Source organism: Nematolebias whitei, chromosome 1 (genome assembly GCF_014905685.2).
Source record: "Nematolebias whitei isolate Nwh7 chromosome 1, NemWhi1, whole genome shotgun sequence".
Lineage (NCBI taxonomy): Eukaryota > Metazoa > Chordata > Actinopteri > Cyprinodontiformes > Rivulidae > Nematolebias > Nematolebias whitei.
The window spans coordinates 36,592,308-36,608,421 of NC_056498.1; the positions used below are offsets into that span (position 1 = coordinate 36,592,308).

At 40.6% G+C, this 16,114-nt stretch overlaps 1 protein-coding gene across 1 annotated transcript in view; it reads left to right on the top strand.

The window, feature by feature from the left end:
• tdrd7b (tudor domain containing 7 b) overlaps positions 1-16,114 on the top strand; it is an 80,864-nt gene that overhangs the window by 18,358 nt on the left and 46,392 nt on the right. The window contains exons 3-15 of the mRNA XM_037677176.1: positions 1,005-1,248; positions 5,334-5,416; positions 6,438-6,646; positions 7,761-8,129; positions 8,208-8,509; positions 8,586-8,775; positions 8,849-8,960; positions 9,049-9,251; positions 9,322-9,456; positions 12,892-12,975; positions 13,451-13,585; positions 13,682-13,792; positions 15,593-15,741. Of these exons, the coding sequence (XP_037533104.1) occupies positions 1,005-1,248; positions 5,334-5,416; positions 6,438-6,646; positions 7,761-8,129; positions 8,208-8,509; positions 8,586-8,775; positions 8,849-8,960; positions 9,049-9,251; positions 9,322-9,456; positions 12,892-12,975; positions 13,451-13,585; positions 13,682-13,792; positions 15,593-15,741 (2,326 nt within the window). The remainder of the gene's footprint in view (positions 1-1,004; positions 1,249-5,333; positions 5,417-6,437; positions 6,647-7,760; positions 8,130-8,207; positions 8,510-8,585; positions 8,776-8,848; positions 8,961-9,048; positions 9,252-9,321; positions 9,457-12,891; positions 12,976-13,450; positions 13,586-13,681; positions 13,793-15,592; positions 15,742-16,114) is intronic.

Sequence of the window (16,114 nt, forward strand, 5' to 3'; positions counted from 1 at the left end):
ATTTATTGATCCCAAAGGAAATTATGTAGATGTTATCTTTGGACCCCACTTGATGCTGCTGTCCCACATCGGGGTCCTGAACCCAGTTTTTGGAACCACTGTCATTGTGGTCTATTTAACAGAAAATAAGTTTGCTTAAGGTGTCACTTTCTATACAAGATACCCTGGAACAACGTGCACATGGCAGTGGGTTAATTTGTCTCCTGATCAGCTGTCCCCCTTGCCCGACTGGGGAAAAGGGAGAGAGAAAGGGTGTGTGTGTGGCGGGGGTGGGGGACTCCTTCACTCAGGCGGAGAAGTTCAGTTATCTGGATGTTTTGTTCCTGAGTGATAGGTGTGAAAAGATGGAGCAGGAGAGGGGTTAACTGATTGGGAATTCATCTTCAGTAATGGTGTTGTTTCGGTTGGTCATGGTGAAGAAAGAGTTGACTGGAAAGGCAAAGCTCTCATTTTATTGGTTCGTCTACGTTCTAACCTTCATCTGTGGTCTTGAGGTTTGGTTCATGACGGAAAGACCAAGATATCAGATACAAATGGCCGAAATGAGCTTCCTTCGTAGGGTGGCTGGATGAGGAGGCAGGGTGAGGAGCTCGGTCATCCAGGGGGAGCTCGGAGTAAAGCCACTGCTGCTCCACATCGAAAAGAGTCAGTTGAGGTGGTTCGAGTTGATTAGGCTCCCTCCCTTTGGAGGTTTTTCTGGACATGTCCCACTGAGAAGAGTGCTCGAGGAAGACCCAGAACTCACTGGATGGATTGTGTATCTTCTCTGGCATTGGAACGTCTCGGGGTCCCCCATGAGGAGCTGGTGAGTGTGACTCAGGAGAGGGATGTCTGAGTTATTTTCCTGAACTTGTTGGCCTCTGTGACCCGACTCGCATAAACAGTAGAAGATGGATGATTGTTTCTGGTCTCACTGACCCTGTCCTGTGAACAGGACCTCTCTTGTCTCAGCATCAGGTTGGGCTGAGTCAGGTTGTGCTCAGTTTAAAATGTTGCCCCATTAGCGTTCTGTCTCCCCGTTTTTCTCTTCACAGCAAAACCCCAAACATCTCTGAGGCAGCCCAACCATCGAGGGCGAGGCGGAGGTAGAGGAGGAGGAGGGGGCGCTGGCCGTGGGTCGGGACATGGAGACTTCAGACAGATGAGAAACGTAAGAGATGGCCATTCAGAAGGAAAGACTTGGGGGCATTCAAGCAAGTTTTCCAACCAGAACACAGCCAACAAGAAAGGGAACCTGCCTGCAGAGAAGTGAGTCAACCATGATTCTCCGGTAGAACACAGTGATGAAGTTAATTCCAGTTTACTTCTCCTTTTTTGACCATTTTGAGTTGTTTTGCCTGTTTTACTTTTATTGAGACTTTGCTTGACCACATCAGGCTTGAAAAAGGCTTCATATATTCCTTTCAAATAAACTACACCACTTGTATATGGTTAAATTGAGAAATGTTAAAAAGAAAACCCTAAAAGTCCATCCATCCATCCATTTTCTTTACCCGCTTATTCCATTTTGGGTCACGGGGGTCGCTGGTGCCCATGTCCAGCAATCACTGTGCGAGGGGTGGGGTACACCCTGGACGGGTCGCAAGTCCATCACAGGGACACATAGAGACAAACGAGACAAACAACCATTCACTTTCTCACTCACACCTATGGACAATTTAGAGTTACCAATCAGCCTAACATGCATGTTTTTGGTCTGTGGGAGGAAACCGGAGTACCCGGAGAAAACCCACGCATGCACGGAGAGAACATGCAAACTCCACCCAGAAAGGCCCCTGGACCGGGGTTTGAACCAAGGACCTGCTCGCTGAGAGGCAGCAGCTCTACCAGTTGCGCCACCGTGCTGCCCACCCTAAAAGTCCTTATTCTTAATTCAATTCAGTTTATTTATATAGGGTCAAGTCAGAACATTCATATACAAAATAATAATTTAACATTATTTATCTGAGGAGCAGACTGTTTTGAGTTTAACTCCATCGCAGAACTCTCATCTTGAGCAAGCACGAAGGCGACAGTGGAAAAGAAGAATTCTAGAATTATTATTTATTATTAAATTATTATTTATATTATTATTAATTATTAATTATTAGAATAGAGTTCTAGAATTGCGCCGCTCAAGGTGGCTGCATGTTGGAGTAGCTCTGTTACTTTCATTTTGAGATTTTGCTCTTGGAAACTTTAATTCCTCTTTTTGGGGGGTTCCACAAGAGAGGAGCCTGAAACTGAAAGATCTTCCTCACATTCTGCTTTTGGAAACTCTAGGAAACTCGAGTAAACCTGCAGTCTGAGAATGAATTGCTCTGTTAAGAAAATTTGGAACAATAAGATCTCTAATAAAAGATGGAGCTAAGTTGTTGAGGACTTTGTAGGTTAGAAGTAAGATTTTGGATTCAATTCTGAATTTGACAGGGAAACAGAGGGAATCTAAAACTGGAGAGATATGGTATGGTATGAAGTATGGTATGGTATGAAGTTTATTCATTTTAAAAAAGTACAAAACAATTCCATAACAATATATAAAAAGATACAAAAAAATTTAAAATGAAAGGCAGCAGAAAGAAGAAAAAATCTTGATCTCTCCTACTAACTCCAGTTAAGACACTGGCAGCTGCGTTTTGGATCAACTGAAGACATTTTAAAGAAGTATTTGGACACCCAGATAATAAACCATTGCAATAGTCCAGTCTAGACGTGACAAATGCCGTTTTTCTGCATCATTTTGAGATAAGATGTTTCTAATTTTAGCGACATTACGCAGGTGGAAGAAGGCGGTTCTAGTAATGTTTTTAATGTGGGGGATAAAAGACATGGTCTGATCAAAAATAACACCAAGTTTTTAACATTAGCGCTGGAGGACAGATTAATGCCATCCAAGGAGGGAGAAAGACTGAAAACTTTATTCCTAAGATGCTCAGGTCCAAAAACTAAAACCTCAATCTTGTCTGTATTCAGGGTCATCCAGGTTTTTATGTCTTTAAAACATGCTTGTAGTCTAAATAGCTGATTGGATTCATTGGGTTTCATGGACAAATATAAATGTGTATCATCAGCATAACAATGAAAATTTATCCCATGATGTTTACTAACATTACCTAATGGAAGCATATACAAGGTAAAGAGTATTGGCCCAAGCGCTGAACCCTGAGGAACTCCATGACTAACTTTTGTGTATTTTACACAAAGACATACGTTTTAAACACATTTTCTTGAGTGGATGTGAATTCCCTAAAACTAAAGTTGGTATTTTGTACTACAGAACATTGTTTTTTATATATAAACATGTAACCAGAATGTTTTCCGGTTTATATTTACCAGTATCGCTATTAATACCAATATTTCTGTAAACAGGTTAAACTCTAGTTTGTTGCCTCTCTGCTTTTGCTCATTCAACCCTCGGTTTACAAAGAGGTTTCTAGGTTTTTCTGCATTCACACTCTCTTTTCCTCTTTTCCTTTTATGGCTTCTTGTTGGTTCAAACCAACATCTAAAATCTGTTCATTTTGTCACCATCCTCTACTGACATCCTGGAATGTCTGACTCATTATCGATTCAAATCATCTTCTATTACTTAAAGAACAAAGATGAATTTGTTGTTTCCACCCAGCCGCTTCGAAAACAACTGGCATCAGTTCCCTCACCGTGCGGTCCGGTGTGCTGCTGACCCCTTTGCAGCACATTGGGGCACCAGGATGGAAGCTCTGGCCTATTGGCAGGGGACATGAGCCCAGCCTGGGTGTGGGGGGACGTGAGCCTTTTTAATCCCTCCTCTATTCTCTGGTAGATTAACTCTTTTAGACCAGCACTGAGTGAATCAGCACTTCTCTGTATCCCTTTATTTCTTTCTGTGTACAGGCCAACATCATCATTTATGTGTGGTAAAACAAAAAAACAATACACATGTCCAACATTGAAGTACACGAGAACATTTTGTTGAAATGACCACATAAAAAACTAGTAAAATCTGTGTATTTGGGAATTTTAGAGCATCTGATTCTAAGCCTATGTTACCACTGCCTTGGGAACAAATGGAGATGAGGTTGTATAGGTTGTAGAGTACACTAAAATACAGGTTCCTTTACTTTGTGAAAATATAAATAATACTTTCTATTAAAATAATCTCAAAGAACATGTAACCAAGTAAAATGTTGGGATTTGCCATCAAAAGGAGATACCGTAAAAAGACCTTTTTTGCCCCAGTCGATTAGACTGAAGCCACATTTTGACCAGATTTATTTGTTTGTTTTTGGCCTCAAAGACTTGCTTATTTAAGCTAAGTCAAAAAATATACAAGTTATTTTGATTTGTTAAGGCATAAATTAAGCTTTAAACACAAAACAATAGGACTAATAGTGCTCCTCTGTTTTTTGGAGTTCCACAGGGCCCTATTTTAGGTCCCCATTCACTGTGCATTTTAAAACTCTTTTAAAAACTCGTTTTTATTCCCTGGCTTTTGGCACAGCCTGAGATTTGCTCTGCACTACTGCTTTTACTAATATTAATGTTTTAACTGTTTTATTCATTTATGTGTTTAAATGTTTTTGAGTGTATGCGTACAGCACTTTGTTGCAGCTGTGGTTGTTTTAAAGGACTTTATAAATAAAGTATTATTTACATTATTATTACAGACCCACAGCACTCTTCCTAAAGCTGTGTTTAGCTCTTTTCATTGCCCCTAGTTTTTCTGGTAATCATGAAAAACTTGACTCCCTCTCTCATCTTTTAAAATGGTTGTACAGACTCACAATACATTTAATCATTTTGAGCTTACAAGGCCTGATCTGACAGTTTTCACTAATATACACAGCAAAACTGAAAGATAAATCTTCAATAAACAATTTTATTTACAAATACCCACATTTTTATATGTCTATCGAAGAGCGGAGCGGAGGTGCTACTACCCAGAATGCAATGCGCTGTAACTCTAATATAATTTCCTCATTGTATCACTGCAGATCAGATGCAAATACTAAAGTTAGTAAATAAAGATGGGAGAAAAATAATATATGGATCAAACCAGGACCCACACTGCATTGTCTAAAGACTAATCAGTTAAGATACTAAAATAAAAACCCTAAAAAGTCTTCAAAGCTTTCTAAAGTTTTTAGGTTAGACTTTGAGATGCCACCAGGTGCATTTTTATACATCTTTATTGCTTTGCTACATATAAGAAAACCTAATATATGTAGGTATTTAGATTTTATATTTATTCAAAACAATTACATCAATGTGTTTTAAACACCCTAGAAAAGACAATACTTGTAATTTTCTTTCTTGTTTTGCCATTCAATGAAGTGTATTGTAACTGCATCTGTATTTGGTTCTGGTGCGTACAGACCAGAGAAGAGGATGACCCTCCCGTCACGGTTTCAGAAGGAGGTGCACGCTCACCTTGCAAGAAATCCCCAACAGGCTGATTGTAAGTAGGACATGTTTGAGCATTTGAACTAAAAGTACATTTTCTGTACCTTTTTGTTGATTACACAAGCATGTTGCCAAGACCCAACTAAGAAAATTTTCTAATTTTAATACTGTACGATCATGCACTAATGTCTAATAACTTTCCTTGTTGGGGTTGCAATAGACAGAGCTTACTTTGTTTACACATATTCCAGGAGAAATTTGATGTTAGCCTGCTTCGACGTCAAACGTTGGGAGTCCGATTCAGATAAGCCACAGTTGTTGATTTTTTTTCAGGCAGACTGTTTTTTCTTGTCAGCCTTGAGTCCTGCTGGTACTTTTAATCCAAAATGGCCAAATTTGTGAGCATTCCACTGGTCCATGCTGATTAGCTCCCTCCAAGGTCGTCCCCAACATGCTGGCGAGTCCCAAAGCCACAAGTGGTCTGGGATTCTCACACATCGCTTCCATCTTACGGTTTAGCTCGTAAATCAGCTGATTTTGAGTGCTCGAAGCATGAACCAAACCTGCAGACAGGGGCGGCAGCTTTGCCATGGCCAAAACTTCTGCCGCCGTCTTCTTTAATAGCCGATAACATAGGTAGCCGCCAGTGCCAAAAAGTAGAAATCCTGCTATTATGATTCCAATATCTTCAGCGTCCTCCTGAGACAATACGGAAAGGCACATCAGATCCATGACGTATCCTGCCACGTGCATCTCGGTGGGGTATGAGGGTTCTCCAGGACCCTTTTGCATTGTTAAAAATTTTTTTATCAATTGCATTAAAAGTCCAGCTGACCAGATCCATGACAGTAGTTTACAAAGAAGAAAAAAAACGTTTTATGTCAATTTGGGTTTTAGCGCAAAAATAGAGGTATTTACTTTGTAGGAAGTAGCAGAATATCTTTTCCCAGCACTAAAGCCTCCGATTCAAATTCCTCGTATGTTTATTTAGATTGAAAAGACATTTAAAATTTCCAAAGTTACGAACAAGCAGGAAAAACCTTCATGTTTGTTTAAACCTTTTTTTTTTCTCTCAGCACCGTTGAATTTAAATGAGGGTTTTGGTTCAGGAAGAGGAAAACCTTGCAACCCTCAGCAGGTTCAGGATCGCATCAGAGAGCTCCTGGGAAAGTACAGCAATGGATTCTGGGTATCAAAACTGCCCCAGATCTACAGAGAGCTTTACAAACAAGACCTGCCCTCAGAGGCCCTCAGAGACCTGGACACCTGGACCCACATATGCACGGTATGGATTTTACTTTGTTTTTATTATAGACTTTTTTTCTTGTGCTTTAAATTTTTTTCAGAAAATTTAACTTTTAAAGCAGTGTGATTTAAAATACACAGCATTTCCCTTTTTTACTTTGATGTAGTGAGGAAACACAGTTGGAGTGCCTAATCTTCATAGTTGAATGTTTGTTTTTGTTACGATTTTGTTCTTCAAAATATCGAACAAAAGCTTCACTTGGCGTAAACCGATCAACTCCATACCTTTCGACGTTTTCTTCTTTAGAGACTGGTTCTACAGCTTTGTTCTACTTTGTGAATGGAATTGAGACACAAATTTCACTCAACTCACAAAGGTTTGTAATATTTTATGTAAGAAAGTGAACAGTAACTGGGCAGGGAGCTCACACAAACGCATACCAAACTGATAGTTTAATACTTGTATGGAAATTATATTTCCAAGTATTTGAAATACATTTATCTGGTCTGCAGTTTTGTGACAAATGGTACTGATCTATTTTAAGCCCAAATCATCTTTTAAATCATTTGAAGGTTGATACATTATTTGGGTGGTTTTGTTTTCGTTCTCCGATTGAAAGATCAGCAGTTTGATCCCCGGCTCCTGTAGTATGCCATAGTGTCCTTAGAAAAGACAGTGTACCACCCAATTATATGCTTACTGGTGTATGAGCAATAATATTTGTCAACCCATAAGACCTAAAACATTACTTCAATACATGAAGTAATGTTCTGCCCAGCCAGCGGGTTTTAGACGAGTCAAAACAATTGTTGAAATCAGGAAATCTTGAAACAAATTCTTAAAATTCAACAGTCAGAAAGATAAATTGTGAGATTTGCAAGGCTCCTGAGATCTTCAAGCTGTTTTCTGAACATAAACTTGAGAATCTTTTGTGTAGAAATGGTACAGTAGAATAGGACCAAGCACTACACCCTGAGGTGCACCCTCTGACAGGCTTCTAAAGAGATACAAACATTAAAATGAACTGTAAATGTTTTGTAATATTGCAAATTCTTTATAAATCAATAATAGAACTATAAGACATGAAAAGTCTTAATAGGACATGACAATCTAAACTTTCTTTAGGCACATAAACCATTTTTTTTCCTTCTAGGTAGAGAAAACCTGCAGCAGCAACCCATCTGAGCTGCTCATCTACCCTGCCAAGGAACAGACCATCACATCCACCTCCTCACCCATCACCAGCTCAAACCCCACCGCTCTCCTTGCTGAAACGCCAAATTCAAGCTCAGAGAAACCCTTGCCGTCCCCAGCCCAACAGCGACCCCCCCGCACTCATTTGTCTCGCTCTGGCTCCCAGTCTTCTCGGTCTCCACCGTCATCTTCCTTGTCACCCAGCCCTCCTTCCTCCCCTGCAACCCTTAGCCCTGAAATGAAGCAGAAACTGGAGGAGCTGCTGGTGAAGTACTCGAATGGTCTGTGGGCCCACGCATTGCCCAAGCTCTTCCAGGACACTTACAAAGTCAGTACTAACGTAATACATACATGATTTACCTATCTGGTGCACTCCATGATATTATTTTATCTGGTTCTTTACAAGGTTAAACTGCCTGGACATGTCCTGGAGAACCTAGACCTCCTCTCTGACATTTGCACCATCGACTACCCAATGCCTGACAACCCCAAGAGGGCCATCCTGTACAGGCGAAGCAGCTCTGAAAACCGAGAGAACAAGAACTGTAGCAGGAGAAGCTCCTCTACAAGTGAGGAGGAGCTGAGAGTAAAGAAGGAGGTGGGGAGGAGGCTCAGTTACCAAAAAGTGCCTTCTCTACAGATCCCCAAAGAAGAGTACCCATCTGTCCTGGTGATTGAAGCCACCAATACCAATGAAGTTATCCTCAGGTGGGGAAAAACCTGTGCAAGTGAACGTCCTGCTTAGATCGAAATGTCTCACTGTCTGCATCTCCTCTTCTTATAGGTACATTGGTGAAGGTTACTCCCAGGCACAGGAGTCCATGGAAGATGAGATGAGGGAGTTTTATGGCTTGGACCAAAACCGCCTAACTCCTATGTCATCTCCGACATCTGGCCAACTCGTTGCTGTCAGGGCTGAGGAGGAGGAAGTTCTGAGAGCGCAAATCTGTGACGTCTTGGCTGATAAAGTCAAGGTAAGCAGCGAGGAACAGAAAGTGATAAAAGGTGAGTGAGATATAAATAATCCCTCTATTGTTGGTTCTGCAGGTTTACTTTGTGGACCATGGCTTCTCAGAGGTGATCAGCAAAACCAAAGTGTTTGAGCTCCACGAGAAGTTTTTCAAGCTGCCTTTCCAGGCGACCATGTGTAGACTGGCAGGCGAGTCTCTGGCTCATAAGGATGATCCGATAATGTGAAGAGACGAGACCTGAATTTAGAAAATGTTTGTTTTTTTGTATCTGTCCAGGCCTGGAACCGTTCTGTCAGGAGCCCGCGATGCTGAAGAGGTTTGAGACGATGGCGACCGGCAGGATCCTCTTGGCTGAGATCTTAGAAACAGGGAAGCCTCCTCTCGTCGTCCTGTACGACACATCTCAGGACGACGATGTAAACATCAACGCTGCCTGCATCAAAGCCCTGCAGGACAAGACATTAGCAACTCCGCTACAGGTACAGGAGAGGTTTGTGTGCACTCGGAGACGGATGAGTTCATCTCGACTAAATGTCTGTTTGTCCTCAGGTGAACAGCTCTTTCATGAACGTGGCAGTCAGCAACGTCTGCTCAGATGGGACTATTTACTGTCAGCTGCCATCCAGAGGACTCACAAAGCTGAATGAGATCATGGAGAAGATAGAGACATACTTCCACTTACAGGTAAACAAGCTCTATGTGTTGTCCAATAGCTTTGTGCCAAAAAAATACTTGAAGGAAAAGTAATTCAAAAGAGTTTAGCATATAAAAGATTAATGAACCCAGCTTTGAAAACCGTTCTATTGTCCATCTGATGCCTATTTATATACATAATTTATGCTGTAAATTATATTAAGAAATTTGTCTTCTATATTTAAGACTGAAAAGGCATTTATGACAAAAAATAATTTATTTCTCGTCTTAAAACCCGTGGTTATTCCATACAATTGCTCATCCAGCTTCATTTGTTGTGCAGATTTTATTTGTCTTTGCTTTTCTTTTGATTTCTTTTATATAATTAAGTGGCACACTCTCAAAAACAGTATACTTAGCCTAAAAACAAAGTCGCCACCCAAAAAAAAAGGTCACGCACTAAAATTTTGTTGGACCACCTTTAGATTTGCTGCGACATTGTTTCAATAAGCCTCTGTAATGTCACCAGATCTATTTTCATCCAGTGTTGCATTAATTTTCCACCAAGATCTTGCATTGACGATGGCAGATTCTGACCACTGCGCAAAGCCTCCTCCAACACATCCCAAAGATTCTCAATGGGGTTAAGGTCTGGGCTCTGTGGTGGCCAGTCCATGTGTGAAAATGATGTCTCATGCTCCCAGAACCACTCTTTCACAATTCGAGCCCGATGAATCCTGGCATTGTCATCTTGGAATATGCCCGTGCCATCAGGGAAGAAAAAATCCATAGATGGAATAACCTTTTCATTCAGTATATACAGGTAGTCAGCTGACCTACTGTACAAGCCCCACAGGCTTGTGACACTAGGCATGATGGGTGCATCACGTCACCTGCCTCTCTTCTTACCCTGACGTGCCCATCACTCTGGAACAGGGAACAGTTCTTAACCCAATTTTAGTAGTTTCTGAAATCTCCTTAGATGTTTTCTCTGCTTGATGCATGTCAAAGATTTGACCCTTCTCAAAACTGACTGACATCTTTTCCACGACCACACAATGTGTCATTCGACGTGGTTGTTTAAGAAATGAGAAGCAACTCATTGCATCAGTTGGGGTTAAATAACTTGTTGCCAGCTGAAAGATAATCGCCCATGCAGTAATTATCCAATAGGATAATTCCTGTTTAATTGTCTTTTTAACTTTTTTCTTTTTTTCTTTTTTTTACTCCAATCATTGAAAATCAGTGTCACAAATTTCTGCCAGCTCTTTTTCTTGGTTAGCAGCTGAAACGTTCAGTTGCCAAAACTGTGACATCGCCCTTATGGACAGACTGAGATTAGGCAGCTAATCTGGGGTTAAGACATTGTCGAGCCACTTAATCTATCAGCAGCACAGGAAGTGGAGTCTCCTGGTTGTACCTCTGCTGTCCTGTACAGCATTTCCACTTTACTTTACTTTTTCAGGGTGTCCTCTTCTTCTCGCACAGTGATGGCTAGACATGGGCGGTGCACCAGTGACCCCCGTGACCAAAAAAGGAAGAAGTGGGTAAAGATAATGGATGGATGGATGGTTAAGATAAAACCAATCAGAGAAAAAAGAGCTTTTTTTAATTTAGCTTCTTTTTCTGATAACTTTCTAAATGCATAACAGTACCATTGCCAATTATTCATTGGATGAAGAAGGACATTTTAGGGATTGAAAGACGTTCACTCTTGGGATATATGCTGCTTTTATCCTCGTCAAATATCAACAAGCACAAACTAGAACCGTAAATGTTTGGAATCATGGCAGCAAACAACAAAGTTAAGTCAGGTCCTCTGGACGGTTTCTTTCTGTTGAGACATTTCATCTTTCATCCAAAAGACTTCATCAGTCTTATAAATTGCACCCTCACATCGTGGGTCAACCAGTTTGATGGTGCTAAGATGGTTTCTGGAGTTCGCCCTCTCCCCCCCGCCAACTTGTTTGAGGCAGTCATGACTAAAGTGGTTCAAAATATCAAAGTTCATGCTAGGAATGTGCGATATATGCAGTACACGGTAGAAACAATAGACATTTAGTCTATGATAGAGATCTGTATTCTACTGGCTAACTGCAGTAATGCTGTGTCTGATGTTTGTCAGATTTAACAATTACGTTTTTTTAGTTGAAAACTGCGTAAATGGTGTTAGTCTTTTTTCTTCAAGAGCTAAGTAGTAAAGCTACAAGCTAACTATGGCCGGCTAGCCGTACTGTTGCCGTATTTGGACGCATGTGCAAAACACTGTGTTCCGTCAGAAGTTAAAGTAAACGTTGGTCAGCTTTAGAGAGTGCATTTGTGCTTAATAAAAAGGGTTAAACCTGCTCTCTGATCTGTGCAAAGAACGCTGTGTTGTGTGATTTTACTGCAAGACCCTCTCTGGTCAAAGCCACAGAGGAAACTGGTCGCCATTTTGTGTCAGCTCTCCTTAGAGCGGAAGGAGATGCCCACTAGAGGAACCCCTCCTTTGGCTTTGAAGCCAAACCTTCGTCTGTCAGAAACGGACCCACGGGACTGGTGGAGACTGCACCAGGCTTATTTTCCAAGAATGGCAAGACTGGCCAAGAAATACCTTTACATTCCAGCCACGAGTGCTCCTTCAGAAAGGGCATTTAGCATTGGTGGCAACATCGTTTCATGACACCGGTCTCTGTTAAAGCCAGAGACTGTGGACAAGCTAGTGTTCTTGGCCAACAATCTTTAGACTCTAACAAATGATCAAGTGTTTTCTGCTGTTCATTTCTTAATTGAGAAGATTGGAAACTGTTAAGAGTTAACGACATATTCTTTTGTTTAAAACATATGGCTAAAACTGTATTTGATATGTTTTGCACTACAAGAAAGAAGCTTAATATTTGATTTGTTTTTTATTTAAAAACTCTCTGGATCTAGTAGTGGAATTTTCTTGATTGCGATTATTTTGTGGTATAGCAGTGGTCAAAATAAATGCTGGCAAAATGATACCCTATGTTTTTTTTCATTCCGATTGCAAGTTTTATATATCGTGATATATATCATTACCGCCACCCATCACAATAGATATCATGATATGAATTTTATGTCATATCGCACATCCCTAGTTTATGCTTATAATCCAGGTAGAAAAATCCAACAATTTTAAGTCAGGTCCTCTATGGATTCTTCACTTTGGCCATGACCGCCTCAAATGAGTTGGTGGAGGAGAAGGTGGACTCCAGAAACCATCTGAGCACCATCAAACTGGTTGACCCACGATGTGAAGGTGCAGTTTATAAGACTGAGTTTGTTGCAGCTCCTCAGACTGATGGATTTTTCTACCTGGATTATTGAGCATGACTCGGTACCTTTGCCGTAGATTGGGTAGATCATTGAAGGGCTTTTGTACCCCAGTTATTAAACAACAGCTAAAAATAGTAATTAAAGTTACATTTAAGAATGATAGCTCATGTTTTTAGTCTTCAAAGTAGTGATTTTTTTTTGTTCCAGGTGACATCAGAGCTCTTGGTATCCAGACCGTTTTGTGGAAAAGGATGTCTGGCTCGCTATAAAAGCAAATGGTCTCGAGTTGAGGTAAGATGGAACTACTGCCTGCAGAAAACTAATATCAGCCTGATGAAAGAAGTAAAACTAAACTTACACAAAAGGAAAAAGTTTTTCTCCTTTATTTAGATCTGATCAGAAAATGTGGTACAACTCTTGAATCAGCGACACTATCAAATCCAAGGTTTAGTGTTTGCTCAGAAAAGAGCAGTACAATATTTTTCGGACTATAAGGCGCACTTAGAATCCTTGAATTTTCTCAAATGTCCACAATGAGCCTTATAATCCAGTGTGCCTTATGTATTAATTCTGGTTGTGCTTACTGACATCGAACTGATTTTATGTGGTACACAATACTCAAAAATGTGTCAAAATGAATTTATTTCGCTTAATACGTTTTATAATCCGGTGCGATTTATAATCCTAAAAAATACAGTACTCTGTTCACAGATGTGTTAGTTTTTTTAACTTCATATGAATATGCGCTTCCTGTTTCCAAACTCAGATCATCAACCTGCACGGCAGCAGAGTTTTGGACGTTTTGTTCATTGACGTGGGCGTCCAGGTTTCTGTCGAGGTGTTTGAGCTGAGAGAGATCCCATCGCTCTTCCTCCGGGATCTCGTAGCTATCCCACCGCAGGTCAGCAAATTTACTTTTAATCGGAGCGCGAAAAGCTGTCATTCGCTGGTCCCTGCAAAAACTGAACAAAACGAGATGCAAACAACTTGTGTTCAGGTTGTGAAGTGCTGTCTAGCAGACCTGGCTGTCAGTGTCGGATCCTGGACTCCAGAAGCCGTCCAGTGGCTTCGGGAGAAAGTGTTCAACGCCACGGAATGTAGCATGAAGGTAAACCGCTCTCTGCCCTGTCAAATATGCTTATACTGTCCAGATAGTTTGCAAAACATTTACAGTGTATGGAGTTAGGAGGATCATTTATCTTAGAAACAATCAAATAAAACCCTCGTAGGTTCAAGAGTAAGAATAAAATTGCTTTTCAGTGTAAGATAAAAACGTATTTTCCTTTTAATGAGCAATTTATAGAACTGTCACTGTAAACTGGTCTATAATTTAAAATTAAACCTAATTTAAAATTCAATAGTTCATAATAATTCATGATTTAAAATTCAAGACTATCCCTTTCTTGCTGCCTTCAGAGTTTAACATAAGATTATATTTTGTTGATTAATGATGGCGCGATGATTATTAATTGATTAGCTATTTTAAATAGGGTGTCTTTCATATCTTTCCAGTGATTCATGAGCTATTTTGCTAACAGACAGAGTTGACTTTAGTTAATGGCAAAGTTTAAAGCAATTTAAGCATTAGAATAGTTGTTGCCAGCCTTTTGCTTTATAAAATAACTAATATAATTAATTCTTAGGGGTGATCATTTGGGATATTTTGACAAAGAAGCCGAGTACTGATGTGTACAATTACATTACTGTGTATCCGCATCAGTGCCTCTTTCCTATGGGGTCCCACAGGACTCGATTCTTGGACCCCTTTTGTTTTCACTCCATCTGCTCCCTTTGGGGTCTTGAGGAAACATGGCCTTTAGTTTAATTGTTATGCTGATGATTGTCAGATTTATCTGCCCTTAAAACCCAACAGTTCCTGTTCCATTTGATGTCTTGATGACATTAAAGTACAGATGGCTTCAATTTTTTTAAGTTTTAACGAACAGAAGACTGAAGTCATTGTGTTTAGCCCTAGCTCTACTGCTGTCTCTGATCCTGTAAATCTTGACTCTTTACCTTAATCAGTCCGTTACCAATCTCAGGATGGTTTTAGGCTCTGACTTTAGGTTTAATAAACAAATTAACTCTATTCTACAAAAAAGCTTCTTCCAGTTAAGGCAGATAGCTAAGCTTAAGTCCATGTTGACCAGTTCTGACCTTGAAAAAATAGTCCATGTGTTCGTTACAACCCAGCTAGACTACTGTAGCGCGCTTTATGTTGGGGTCGGTCAGGTGTCCCTCTCACGTCTCCAGCTCGTCCAAAATGCTGCAGCTCGGCTATTAACAGGAACTCGTAGGTTTGAGCACATTTCACCAGTTTTGTCCTTCCTTCACTGGTTCCCTGTGCGTGTCAGAATTGATTTTTAAAATTCTCCTGTTGACCTTTAAGTGCATAAATGGCCTTGCACCCTCGTATCTCTCTGACCTACTTCAAACTTATGTCCCTTCTCGGCTGCTGAGATCATCAGACCAGCTGCTTTTGGTTGTACCAAAAACCAGGTTGAAGCTCAGAGGAGATCGGGCTTTTTCAGTCGTGGGCCCTAAATTCTGGAACAATCTGCCCCCCAAACATTAGACAGGTCACTTCACTTCCTGCTTTTAAATCTCTCCTAAAAACACACCTGTTTTCACTGACGTTTAACACAGGCTGGTTTGGTATATCGTTGTTTCTCATTGTTTTGTGTTTGTATACTTTAAATCACATCTTTTTTTTTTTTTTTTACTGCCTGATCTCATTGTTAAGCACTTTGGTAACAGCTGCTATTTTAAACGTGCGTTATAAATAAATATGACTTGACTTGATTACTGCCCACACTCCTCCTCCTCGAACCCTTTCCTTCCCAGGTAAACTTCAGCGTTCCACTTTTCTTTCACATTTTCCCTCCTAATAAACTTCTACACTCTCCAGGTTGCCAAAGTAGATGAAACCAGGAGCTGCACGTACGTCCGCTTGTTTACCGACAAGAACTTCCACGACCCAACTCGCAGCCTCAACCACCAGATCGCCCAGTCGGACCTGTTCAAACAGCAGCCAGACGTCATTTTGACGAGTCACAGGTCTCTGTCGGTTTTTACGCTTCTTTAACGTTTCCTCAGACTTGCTAATATTTTGAACAGCTGTAGTAAGTTTGAATTTAAGTGTTTTCTTTCAGAGACTTAATTAGTTTGGGACTCCCTGAAGGCAGCACCTGCTATTATCCACCTGAAAAGGTTCCTGCTCTTCTATCAACTTTAATGTGGCCCGAACTGCAACGTGTAACAAATGTTAGATCAAAACAACCGGCTCGGCACCATCATGTGTGCTATTACTTTTATTGGCATTTAGAGTTACCATGGCAACGTAATTTGCAAACAAAGACGCCATTTTTCCCATTGAAAAACACTGACAGAGCTCTAAACACCTTCTAACTGCCACAGTGAGGTCACATGA